Genomic DNA, 13125 nt, shown 5'->3' on the forward strand with positions numbered 1-13125 from the left:
ACTTGATTGGTCATGAATTCAAATAATTTCCCCAAATTAAGTCTGTTTTAGCCATAACAGTAACCGGTGAGTGATCTCTCCCTGTTCTTAACTCTGTCTATGAGCCTTTCATTGTATTTTCTCAGTTGAGAAGGGTAAAAATAGAGAGACTTTGGTGAGCACCCGGTGTCCAGCCAAGGTCAGCCCACCACACAAGGTTAGCAATTCTAAAACCAAAATCCATACCATAATATGAAGGCATAATTCCTCCAAAGGCACACGCAGTATTTCCGGAACAGAATATTCCATGAAACTTTCAAACCTGCAACAACACAAAAACACAGAATCACACACATTCAATTTAATACCTGAATTTGACATGGTCATTCTTTGAAGATATTCTTTTGAGGGGAATGGCAGAGGGAGTAGCATGGGTAAGCTATTCATCCTTTGCATAAAGGCATGTGTCGTAGCTTTGAAAGCAAGAATTTTAGACAGAGAGGGAAAGGCAGTAAGACCCCAGTTTTCAAACCAAGTCTGTAAAATGCATAGCTCTCAAACTGGAAAGCCTCTATGCAGCTAAAATAACCACTTCACTGGTTGTATCACAATACTTTAACCTTAAGTGTTTCTCAGTTGAAAGTTGCCTCAGACTTTCACAGAAGCAGGACAATTGTTATTCACTGCAGTGACAGAAACTAATTCTGCCCCCATATCTTACCCAGAGAGACAGAAACACTTCAGAAACCTACAGATTTGTCTGATAAAAAATTTGAAGTTCAGGAGATAAGGTTTGCACCTACTGGATGTGAGGTAGTAGGTGTTGTCAAAAACTGATGTTCTATAATTCCTTGGTGCTTCACTTTTTCTTTAATTATGAATATTTTTTCAAAACACAGAGATACTAAGAATAAAAGAAACCTCTTTTAAAAATGTGAAACAAAGACTATTGTCTTTATACGCATGATATTCAAATTCTGGTTTTAGTTGGGGTTTTTTTCCAGTTTAATCTTTCCAGTTTGCAGTAATTAAAGTGAATTTCAACAAGAATTTTTGGTTTTGCACAGAAAAAAGACAAAGATATCTATGTGATTTACAAAATCTTGATAAGTTTACAATACCTGTCTCTTGTGTACATTCGGAAGCAGAACCCATCCCTAACACGTCCAGCTCTTCCTTGTCGCTGCAGAGCACTCGCTTTACTAACAAAGGTCTCTTGCAGGGAACTCATCTGACTGCTTTCATGATACCTGAAAAATTCAAAGTCAAAGAACCTTGAATATAACTTACAAATGAAAGTGTAAAAATTGGGAAGTGGAAGAGCTTTTCTATTATTTCATCTCCCTGGCAATACAGAATTGTTCCAACATGTTGTGTAGGAACTGAGACAGTATAAAAAGGATCTCCTTAATTTTTAAACCAGTACTTCATCACGATTCTCCACACCTATGAACAACTTCCCTTGTTGTTCAAACTATTTGAAAATCCAAACTTGTACCTAAATTGCAAGCTGTTCAATGAGCTCAGCACATTTCTGCATCCAGAGCTGTGGTTTAACAAGGATATTACAAAATTCCTGCAGTACTAACCTCCAAATATTTACAGTAATCATAGTACGATTGATGAAAATCAAACTCTCACCTATTTTCCTTTGTTCTCCCAGTATCAATTACAAAGACGACATCTGGTATTGTAATACCTGTCTCTGCTATATTGGTTGCCAAAACAATCTGAAAAAAGTAACATAAACTGTTAGACATTCCATAATTCTTCTATTTATGTTATCATTTAAATATTTCAGAGTAACTTCGGTTAAAATCTTTTACCCAGAAGTGTTTCCCTAAATAATCTGAGAAATAATTAAAAGTTATGTAACTCAGAAAATGGTCTGGTTTTACACAGTTACTGGGGAATTAAAAGTTAAGTAAGAATTTCACATTCATTTTTTGTTTTATAATCCATTAAAATCACTGGCATATTCTAAAATTGATCAACATTTAATTAAATAGTTTGGCAGTAAATAAAATACTATTTTCCTAGATAAGAGCTATAGTTACTGATTAACAACAGTTAAAATATAGGAAAGTAACAATTAAAGATGTTCATAGAAAAACAGTACGTTTAAAAATTTGATTACTGTCAAGGTTTTTATAGCATATTAGCTTCTACCCGTTATAGACCATCAAATTAGAATTGTTTCTTTGAACTGAGAAAATTATGGGAACAAGTGGTTGTTGCATAATTCTGTATGATTAGATTTTATAACAATTCAGAATTGCAACCACAGAAAGTTTCTCCTTTCAGTGATGAACTTTCTAAATACATCGTACCTTTCTAATACCAAGAGGAGGTATTGTGAATGCAGCTGCTTGATCTTGAGTTGAAAGAACAGAATGCAAAGCTATCAATCTGTGCCTAGAACAAGAAATTACTATAATCAATATATACTTATCAAATAAGATACAGTAAAAAAATAAGACCAGCACAATGACAATAGTTTGGAGAAAGCAACCAGAACAGACAAAAGAGTAAAACTTCATACCATTAGGTATGAAAGTCTGCCTCACTGTATTATTACGATGCAAAGAAAAAAATATCATTAGTTCACAGGGCTGTTCTATTCAGTAAAAATGCAGGAAAAATACTACCACTGCAAAACTCTAGGTTAATTTACATCAAGAGCCCAGCAAAAAAGGTGACTAGGTGTCCATGAACTGAAGCTCTTTACATTGTGCTTCCAAGACAAAGACCAGTATTGATGCTTTGCACAAATCTATAAACACACACAACTTTCAGTATGAGTAATAAAAGCTTTCAGGGGTAAGACAGCCACAGAGATTTGTACTTTCCTTCTCTTCCAGACCTTAACATGTCAGTCCATCTACAAATCTTTGGCATTTAACTGCCAATGTCCTTTTCATGCAGTTGTCTAACTTTTAGTTACCCACAATACAAATTTCAAAGCTATCTGTCATTACAGTCCTAGGCCATTTCTCTTGATAGATTACTGTCTCTGGAGCTCTTCGCAGGAAGCAGTCACTTCCCAGTAAGCCACAGAAATCTATATCCCAGGTATGGCAGCTTCCACACCCTAAGTGGAAAAGAAGTAGTCAAGTGCTTTGTGATTAGGTTTGTTGAAAAATATAACAAAAAATTACTGTACCATTCCTAAGCACCTGTCATTTTTCCTTGTATAACTTTTAGATAATAAAAGGACATTTGTAGCACAAACAGCTCAAAGGTATAAATCCCAGTTTCCTTTTTCAAGAATAGCAAACATCGAGTACATTTGTTACGTTGTAAGTTAAACTACTAACTTAATAGAAAATATCTGTATTACCTGTCATGCAAGTTAAATCTTCTGTCAGTTGAAATGAGATCATACAGCTGTTGGATATGTGCAAGGCCTGGTAAAAAGATCAGCACGGCACCCTCAATGTTCTTGAACTGGGGACTTCTGTCTGGAAAGTTACAGTACAGGCATACAGTTAAAACAAACATGCATTTGCAAACAGTTTCACATGACAACAGGAACTAATGCTAGGCTCTGCAGCCAATGCTTTTTAGAGTGTTTCATGTAAGAATGAGTTCATGTACTTCATTATCAGTACTGGAAAATAAGTCCATGGGACAACCCCAACTACATAAACTTCTCAGGAAGTGGACTGTACCTAAGTATGCGAGCAACTCCAAAATAAGTTCAAGGTTGATCTTGTAAGGGTTCATATATAAGATAGCCTGCTGCGTGTGACTGCTATACTTCGCATAGTAAGGAGCCAAATCAATACCAGATCCAGACTGGACTGGGACATATTCCTAAAAGACAAGAGCAGGGGAAGAAAATCATAGTCTTAGTGTTTTAGAAGAATGTAAAAGAGTAGAAGACCAATCTGCCATTCACTTAAAACAGACACTGACCTAAGAGACTTTCAACTAACTACCCACAAAAACCAGTGCATGTCAGATTAAATCACAGCCACCTACATAATGTGCACATATATCTACTACTGTTATGTGACATTCCAGGTCAAAAAAAACAAAGTAAAAATTAAACTCTGTCCAAAAAGTAAACAGTTTTCAGGTCCGTATCTGGCATTTGTCTGGTATTAATTCGAAGTGAGGTAACAGGATGTCCACTCTTCTTTCAAAACTCTTCCTTTGGGGTATAAGAAACTAGTTTCCCTTCTCTCCCTCACCTGACTCTTCTCTAATGGTTGCAGTGAATTAGATGGCAACTTCTGCAGTATTTTGGAGCAGGAGAGAGTTACAAGATGAGACATACATTTAAATTTACTGTTTACATTTAAATTTACTTGTTTATAGACATCTTACATACATAGCATAAAGTTTCTATGTTAAGTGCCACTATTGTATTGGGTTTGTGAGGCCAGGTTCTGGTAGCAGGGGAGCTACAGGGGTGAGTTCTGTGAGAAGCTGCCAGAAGCTATGCCTATGTTGGATACATCCAATGCCAGCTGGCTCCAAGACAGACCCACCTCTGGCCAAGGCCAAGCCTATCAGGAACAACAGTAATGCCTCTATGATAATATATTTAAGAAGGGGGAAAGAATGTTAGTGAGTAGACGAAATTGTAGCCAGAGAAGACTGGAGTGAGAACATGTGAACAACTCTGCAGACACCAAGGTCAGTGGAGAAGGAGGAGCAGGAGGTGCTCCAGGCAAGAGCTGAGGCTCCCCTGCATGTGGTGCCTCACCACAGGGAGGCAGCTGTGCCTCTGCAGCCCATGGAGGTCAATAAGGGTACAGAAATCCACCTGTAGCCCATGGAGGAGACCCATGCCAGAGCAGGTGGATGCTTGAAAGAAGCTGTGATCCCATGCAAAGCCCATGCTGGAGCAGCTCCTGGCAGGGACCTGCTGACCCATGGAGAGAGAAGCCCATGCTGGAGCAGGATTTCCCAGTAGGACTGGTGGCCTCTGGGGGACTCATGCTGGAGCAGCCTGTGCCTGAAGGACTGCACCCATGGAAAAGTGACCCGTGTTGCAGCAGTTTGTGGAGAACTGTTGCCCAAGGGATGGACTCCCATTGGAGAGGTTCATGAAAGACTGTCTCCCATGGGAAGGACCCCATGGTGGAGCAGGAGAGGGACTCCTCTCTCTGAGCAGTCACAAAAACAACCTGTGATAAACTGACCATAACTCCCATTTCAAGTCTCCCTGTGCTGCTGGGGGGAGCTTGGGAAGGAAGCTGGGATGAGCAGAAGCTGGTTTTAAGATTTATTTTACTTCTCATTAGCTTGCTCTGATTCTGTTAATAATAAATTTAAATAAGATCTCCACTCCAAGTCTGTTTTGCCCATGAAGACATAGGTGACTGATCTCTTCTGGTCCTCATCTCAGCTCATGAACCTTATGTTATATTTTCTCTCCTCTGTTGAGTTGCAGAGCGGAGTGATAAAGCAGCTTTGGTGGGTGTGTGACATCCAGCCAGAGTCAACCCATTACAATTTTGAATTACTTAATTGTTAAAACACTTAAAAAAGCTTGACACTGCATATCCTTTTGCACTGAAGGCTCAACAGAAACAAACCAAAAAGGTGGAGCAGCACTCATGAGAGTGCTTGGGGTTACAGCTAAAGGATGCTGTTGTCATGTAGGGGGTTATTACCATTCTAGAGGAAAAAAACCCAAACAATCAGTAGAGCACACGAGAGTGCATTTTTCAACATATGCATCACTGTTTGTTCAAACCAAGCAAAACGGTCCTGTAGAAATTTTGATAAAGCAAGTCAGAGCAGACAGGTAAAATACACAGTTTAGATAAACAGTCTAAGCTGCCAAAATCAGGTAGCATTGATATAGTCTCCCCTTCAAGAATTTTGATCCAAAAGCACATACAGCTGTCACTGCAGAGTAAGGATTAATCATAGTTAAACCAAAAAAACCTCTGTACAACATCCTCATGTAAATCATCTCATTTGGCATGCTAAGTTGGAATACCTTGGGATTTTTCAGCTAAGAAGGACTCTCCTGTTAGGCAAACCTGTTAGGTTCGCTTCATAGGAGAATTCTTTTGGGGAAAAAAAGTGAAATGCTTTCCCTGATGCTGCCTATAGATCCAGAGCTGGGAATCTGCACAGCAGAACTCAACGTTAAATACAGCAAAATCAAGCCAGCTATAGAGGAGATGGAGAGACAATCAAAAGGGTACAGCATTCATAAATACTTGGTTTCCACTGCAGGAGCACCATGTCTTTTATGAACAGAAACATATTTGATATTATTCAATCCAATCAAATTTGAGGAACCAAAATGATAAAATAATAAAAAAATAATCAAAATTTCCAAGTCAAAGCTAGAAATGCCTATTTTACCTGATACTTTGTAGTGCTTCCTCCTTTGACAGTAACGTTTATTGTTACTTCCTCCTCCTCCTCCAAGAACTTCTGACAATATTCTGAGTCCTTCTCCAGAACATAGCCAGTTGCTTCAATTATATCTTCAACATGGAAAATCTTTGGTGAAAATTTGCAGAAGAAACAAGGTACATCAAAAACTAATTAGCACTTTTTTCACTTTTTAATGCTTACATAACCAAGTTGAACAGGGCATGCCTCAGTGCTGTAACAGATCTTGCAAATTTCAACTTAAACTTTCTTAAGATTTTTGTAAACCTAAACTTAGAGCTGCTACAAGTTTGTTAATGGATGTAATGGATGCTATCACTAACACGAACTTTACCATGGCCTGTATTGCATGCATAAGAAAAATACAGAGTGTAATGACAAAGTTGCATAGCAAGCAGGCTGAATTCTTTAATGCTTTCATTTCTGCTTAAGTTGAATAGATAAAAATCAAAATGCCAGTGATGGACAGATTTTAATCAATAAATCCATCAGAAAAAAACCAATACAACCCTATACTTCAAAGCCCTGAAGTTATCTTACATTTCCATAAAAGAAAAAGGTTATAAGTCCTTGAAAAATGTATTTTAAGAACTGAATTCTTGGTAATAAAAAAGTGATATAGATATATTGCCTACTACCCAGGCAAGCACTGTATACATGCATACAAACTGTCTTGCATACTGAAGAGAAATATCTACCTACCTCAACTGGATAACTCCTTCCCGAAATCCTTAAAATGGGACAATGTGAGAAATAGCTGGAAAACTTCTCACTGTCTACAGTAGCACTCATTAAAATCAGATGCAGGTCTGAACGCTTATGCAAGATCTCTTTCAGAGTAACTAGCAAGAAATCAGACTGGACGCTTCTTTCATGTACCTAGAATTAGAAAAACATATCTATAGCAAGGATTTAGTACACGCAGGGCCCAGAATAACTATAGTTTCTGCGGAATAGTAAAGAATTGATAACCTCATCTACAATAACATGAGATATACTTGAAAGAAGACCATCTTCTTGAAGTTTCCGAAGCAAGACACCTGTTGTACAGTACAGAAGTCTGGTGGCTTCTCCCGTTCTTGATTCCATACGAATTTGATATCCACACAGGGAGTTCTTAAATAAAATATTAAACACATAGGAATATCTTAAAATAATATACAAGTTAGCAATATTCAAAATTAAATGAAACTTAATAGTTGTCAGATTCAGACACTGCACAAGTTGATAATTAAGTAGTATGGTGCACAACTGCCACACTTTCCTAGAAGTGCCTCCTTTCGTTAAGAAAGGGAAAAAACAGACTAAGTTTATTCAGGGTATCAAAGAGTTGGTAAACTCGGGGTTCTTTTCAGGATTCTTTGCAGGCCTCAAAAATATATTTGCACAAACAGACTACCATAACAAATATAAGACTTTGGCTTTCTTCAAATAATAAAATAACTTCTGTTGAAAGGAAGCCTCTCTCAAAGCAGGGCCTCACTCAAGGCTAGACTGGATTGCTAGGACCATTATTCTCCATCCCAGGGAGTTCTCTCCATCCCTAGTGATAGTGGTGCAACAGTTTTTGGGCAATCTACTCAAGTGTTTGACTACTCCCATTATGAAACACCATTGCTCTACATTGGCCTCCAAAGACTTCAGAAATCATTTATGGATACCCACAGGTTTGCAAGTGACAACTTGAAAAGAAACAACCAACATGGCAAGAAGCCCTCTTTGAGAGAAAACAACATCTAATTCTTTAGTTGTGTAAGAAATAACGTTTTTGCTTTGTACCAACAATCCAGCCCCCTGTATCTGATCAAGAAAAAGGCATTTAGACACATCTTACTTTTCCTCCTGGTCCTGATTCGCAGCCTAGCTCTTCACAAACCCTAGTTGCCAGACTCACTGCTGAGATTCTTCGGGGTTGTGTGCAAACAATATTGCATTTTTTTGATCCTTCATCCAGCAACAAATCTTCCAACAAGAAATGAGGCACCTGGGTACTCTTCCCACTGCCTGTTTCACCAGCCACAACAACTACTCGATGTTTTTTAAGAGTTTCTACGATTGAGTATCTGTGCTTAAACACGGGTAACTCTTGTCTCTCTTTCAGAAGCTTCTCATATTTAGAGGAACTTCGTAACTTTTTGAACAAAATCCTTGAAGGTTCCAAATCATCTGCGTCTGAGGTCTCAAGGGAGAGACTGCTGAAGTCCTCATCAGAAACTAAGTTTTCCCAAGAATCTTCAGGACCCTCAGATACTTTGGGCTGCTCTTCAGATTGTAGCTGCTGTTGTTTTTTGAGTTTGTTTAATAATTTAGCAATAAAGGTATCACGAGGCTTGTTGGTTTCTATCTTGTTTTCTTCTTCCTTTTTCTTTTCAATATCCCTCCACTCTAGCCAAACATCTCGGTAGGTAGGAGGCAGTAACTGATGAACTGACTTCAGGTGCAAAAAGCAGAAAAAAATTACATTACGTACTACTTAGTAGTATCACTAATATTTTATGTGTAAACAAACTTGAATGTTAAAAGATAATGACAAAAAACAAGTAGGGAGCTACTTCTAAACACAGAAACCATGAAAACAATAATATAAACATCAACAATGCATTTTTGATTTTCAACTAGCTTGCACTCTTTACAAGATTGAAAAAATAGTTTTACTTTCAAAAAAATATCCTTTCTGTATGCTGCGAAGCATATGCATGATTATACGTAAGAATAAATGAACATATAATACAAGCAAACAGTTTAATCGGAAATACATTATTAAACTATTTTTAGAATTTAACTACAGATTTTATAACAAAGAAGTGCAGAGGTAGATTGCAGACTAAGAACAGTAATATTGGTCAGAATCTTACTTGTCCTTTGGTTAAATGGTAGAGTGCCAAAGTAGCAGCTAGATGTTGTGCTTGCATACTATCTTCTGTTACGATTGTAGGACACATTGTCATTATATCATCTGATGATTTGACAATCCTGACCCTTAAAGAGAAATTCATAAAAGCAATTATCTCAATTTTTGCTATCTATATAAACAGCACACCTGTTAATGTTTTTGTTTAAAATAAGAGTGAAATTCAAATACAGAAACTAAGCAAAATAAACTTAATATTGCTCAATAATACTTTATAATTAGAAATAGCAGGTAAAGTTTGATTGTGTATAGCAAAAAATTTTCAGTAAAAATTCCAGCAATGATTTGACTCCTTTTTTCTCTTAACAAATGTCTTCATTTTCTTCAAAGCACAAGTATTTATACACATACCAATAAGGTTGGGTGCTTGGAAGAAGGACTAAATATTTGTTTACGTGCTTATATCTGTCTAGCTAGATTGAGATGACATTTAATGAACCACTGAGATGCAAACAGTTAGTCAGAGTAACAACCAAACTTCTCATATTCTTAGGGGGACAATATACTCACAGCTTTTACCTTGAGCAAGAAAACAAGTTCTTTTACTTCATTCCTTCAAGAAACATTACTCATTTGTGATGTTGTGTCTGCTTTATTTGTACATGATAATATTCTACTCTTAACACTATATTACAGACTTGTTTTCTGAAAGAAATTTAAAAAATTAAAAGGTACTGCTCTGTTTTAACTACAAATTTATGGTAGTTTTAATACAAATTTCTAACTTCCACTTTATTAAAGAATCTCCAGAGGTGTTTTAGTATTTCTAAACTTAGAATCTATGATTTAATATACTACTTTGAATGAGAATACCCAAAGTCAGTTGTCTAAATTTATCTCACAGCTTTGCTTCAGACTAACCTTTCATGCAGGAGTACACAAATAAAAATCTCATCTGTGTTTTACAGGATCATTCACTAGAATCTTATTTTTTTTAACTGTACCAAGTCTAACCATCCCTTTTGCTATTCAGAGTCAAAACCTCCCTGATGACTAAAAAAGAGTTTGTGTTAAACACACTATACTAATATAAATCTGGATCAACACGACAGAATTGATAAGATTTTCTATTTTTAAATGAACCAAAAAGAAATTATAAAGGTTACAGAAAATACATACCTACATTTCCAATATTTTCCAACTGGAATTTTTTCAAAAGAAGGATTTGGGCTCTTGGGAAAATTTTTCCTGCACCAGTCAATCAAAAATTGTTTTGGAGATTTACCAGTCCAACTTCGAGCACTATAATCAAAGTTTCTTACATCCAGAGGTTCTTTCTTTTTCACTACAAGAGCAGAATAACACATTTTAAGTCTCCTAAAGTTTATTTTACGATCCTTTGAAGTCAACAACATTTTTACCTTTTATTCAAATATATTTTACTAGACAGCAATATTTTCTGAAATATTTTGCAGAAATACTGGTAGTGATGATACATGACAGAAATGTCTGCATTTCCCACAGAAGCATCTAGCAGAATTAGTTACAGTATTTTGTCATCTTTGGTCACCCAATAATTTTAGAACTTTCATTAAAGTTTGGTTATTAGAAAATAATCTAACAGTTTGAAGATTTACCGTGAAAACAGTTCAAGAAGATGAGATAGTGACACTAGAAACACTAATTAGCACTACAGTTGAAAAAAAAAAAAAAGAATCTAAATTTTAGACAGGACAGGATGGTAAAAATAGCTTTCAATGTTATCTGCTAAAATGAATATAGATCCTTCAAAGTCAGCTTGGTCAGTGAGACAGACTGATCGTTTGCAGGTGACACCAAGCTGGGCAGGAGTGTTGATCTGCTGGAGCGTAGGAAGGCTCTGCAGAGGGATCTGGACAGGCTGGATAGACAGACTGATGCCAGTGGTATGAGATTAAACAAGGCCAAATGCCAAGCCGTGCCCTTGTGCCACGGCAACCCCAGGCAGTGCTACAGGCTGGGGAAGAGTGTCTGGAAAGCTGCCTGGTGGAAAAGGACCAGGGATGCAGGTCAACAGTGGCTGAACGTGAGCCAGCAGTACGCCCAGGTGGCCAAGAAAGCCAATGGTATCCTGGCTTGGATCAGCAACAGTGTGGCCAGCAGGACCAGGGCAGTGACTGTCCCTCTGTACTGGCCACTGGTGAGGTTGCACCTTGAATTCTGTGCTTAGTTTTAGGCCCCATATTACAAGAAAGACATTTTGGTGCTGGAGCATATCCAGAAAAAGGCAACAGAGCTTGTGAAGGCTCTGGAGCACAAGTTCTGTGAGGAGCTACCGAGGAAGATGAGGGAGAAAAGGAGGTTCAGGGGAGACCTTATCACTCTCTACAACTATCTGAAAGCAGACTATAGCCAGGTGGGGGTCAGTCATTCCTCATTAGGAGGAACTTCTTCACACAAAGGGTGTCAAGTACTGGAACAGGCTATCCAGGGAGGTGGTGCAGTCACCATTGCTGGAAGTGTTTAAGAATAAAGACTGGACATGGCACATAGTGCCACGGTTTTAGTTGACAAGGTGGTGATTGGCCAAGTTTTGGACTCAATCTCAGATGTCCTTTCCAACCTAAACTCTGTGCCCTTCTGAGGTAGCCCACCTTCCTTTCCCATGATCAGAGCTCGCTGAGTCAGCACTGCAAAGCAACCCAACCTAGAAAAGCAAGAACTAATTCTGAAAATCTGTGGCACTCTTTAAGTTTGTACTGAACCACTTGCAACACACCTTTGTCTTCCTTTGCAGCACCTTCGGGTTTTTCAAGTAAGCTCAAACTGAAAGTGGTTTCTTGAGGCTGAGGTGAGGGAGTTTTTTTCTTTTCACTCTGCTGTTTGTTTGAAATCTTTAGAGCTGGATTAAATACTGGATGTTCTTCAAGTACTTCCATTTCTGCCAGAAAGAAGATACAACTTACAATTGCTTAAAACGCTTAATTATATTAGTTCATACTGAGTACCCAAAACCAGAAATAGTAAAATGTTACTGACATTTTAGAATTTGATCCACATGGAAAGTACAGATTCAGAAAGGCCTGCATTTCACGCAGTGGCACAAAAGAGGATTAAATAATTTTCAGTCTGACTCTAAGAATTATTTGCCTAACAAATACGCAGGCTAGAAAATAAAACAGAGATAACTTGCACAGCTCTACCTTGCTGAATTCTTCTTATTTTCTCCTGTGCAGCCTTCTGGCCTTGCTTGTCTTTCTCTTGCTTGGAGATGCTTCCTTGTTCTTTTGCTTCTGAAAGCTTGGCAGACAGATGTATATACCTCTCATTCTATTTCAAGAGAATTATTAATTACTAGTTGAATATTTTAACAAACTTTATAATAAAAAAATGGAGGGTTTTTTTGTCATTCATACCAAGCTCATACAACAAAGAGACAATTAGTTCTTATATAACTGACAAAACCTCTCAAATTTGATAATCACTTTCCTAATCAAACTAAGATATATTTTAAGAATTTTGCCTCCTTAGATAAATACATTCAACATTTTGAACCCAGTACAAAAAGCAGAGGAAAGGAAAAACAAGTTAGAAAAGGAGAACTTTCAACACAGTAGCCTGCAACTGTAAAAACAGATCATGTAAAAAAGTAACCAATCCCCAACTTATAACAAATATATCCCCCATATGCAGATGTACCAGAGATTTTTGAAAGACTTTGTGAAACATTATTCTATCTTACTGGGTCAAACTGTTCCTCAGCTGTCTCTTTCGCAGGCTCATTCTTCTCGTCATCACTCTGTTGCTCGGCATATCGCAAAATCCATTCCTTCATACTCACTTCTTTCTCTTTCCTCACATTCATCTCCTAAGAAGAGCAATGCAAGTTAAAAGAAATTATAAAAGTAAGTGAAAACATCAATGCTCTTTTCTGCCAGGAACTAATGCTT

At 37.4% G+C, this 13125-nt stretch overlaps 1 protein-coding gene across 1 annotated transcript in view; it reads right to left on the reverse strand.

The window, feature by feature from the left end:
• The window catches only part of DHX29 (DExH-box helicase 29), a 31523-nt gene that overhangs the window by 12347 nt on the left and 6051 nt on the right, over positions 1–13125 (reverse strand). The window contains 15 exon segments of the mRNA XM_050328570.1: positions 226–301; positions 1101–1229; positions 1621–1709; positions 2310–2394; positions 3320–3440; positions 3651–3795; positions 6313–6453; positions 7048–7224; positions 7318–7461; positions 8180–8776; positions 9201–9324; positions 10376–10541; positions 11955–12116; positions 12379–12505; positions 12918–13043. Of these exon segments, the coding sequence (XP_050184527.1) occupies positions 226–301; positions 1101–1229; positions 1621–1709; positions 2310–2394; positions 3320–3440; positions 3651–3795; positions 6313–6453; positions 7048–7224; positions 7318–7461; positions 8180–8776; positions 9201–9324; positions 10376–10541; positions 11955–12116; positions 12379–12505; positions 12918–13043 (2409 nt within the window).

This window comes from Myiozetetes cayanensis, unplaced genomic scaffold (assembly GCF_022539395.1).
Source record: "Myiozetetes cayanensis isolate MyiCay16 unplaced genomic scaffold, myiCay2020 scf4, whole genome shotgun sequence".
Taxonomy (NCBI): Eukaryota; Metazoa; Chordata; class Aves; order Passeriformes; family Tyrannidae; genus Myiozetetes; species Myiozetetes cayanensis.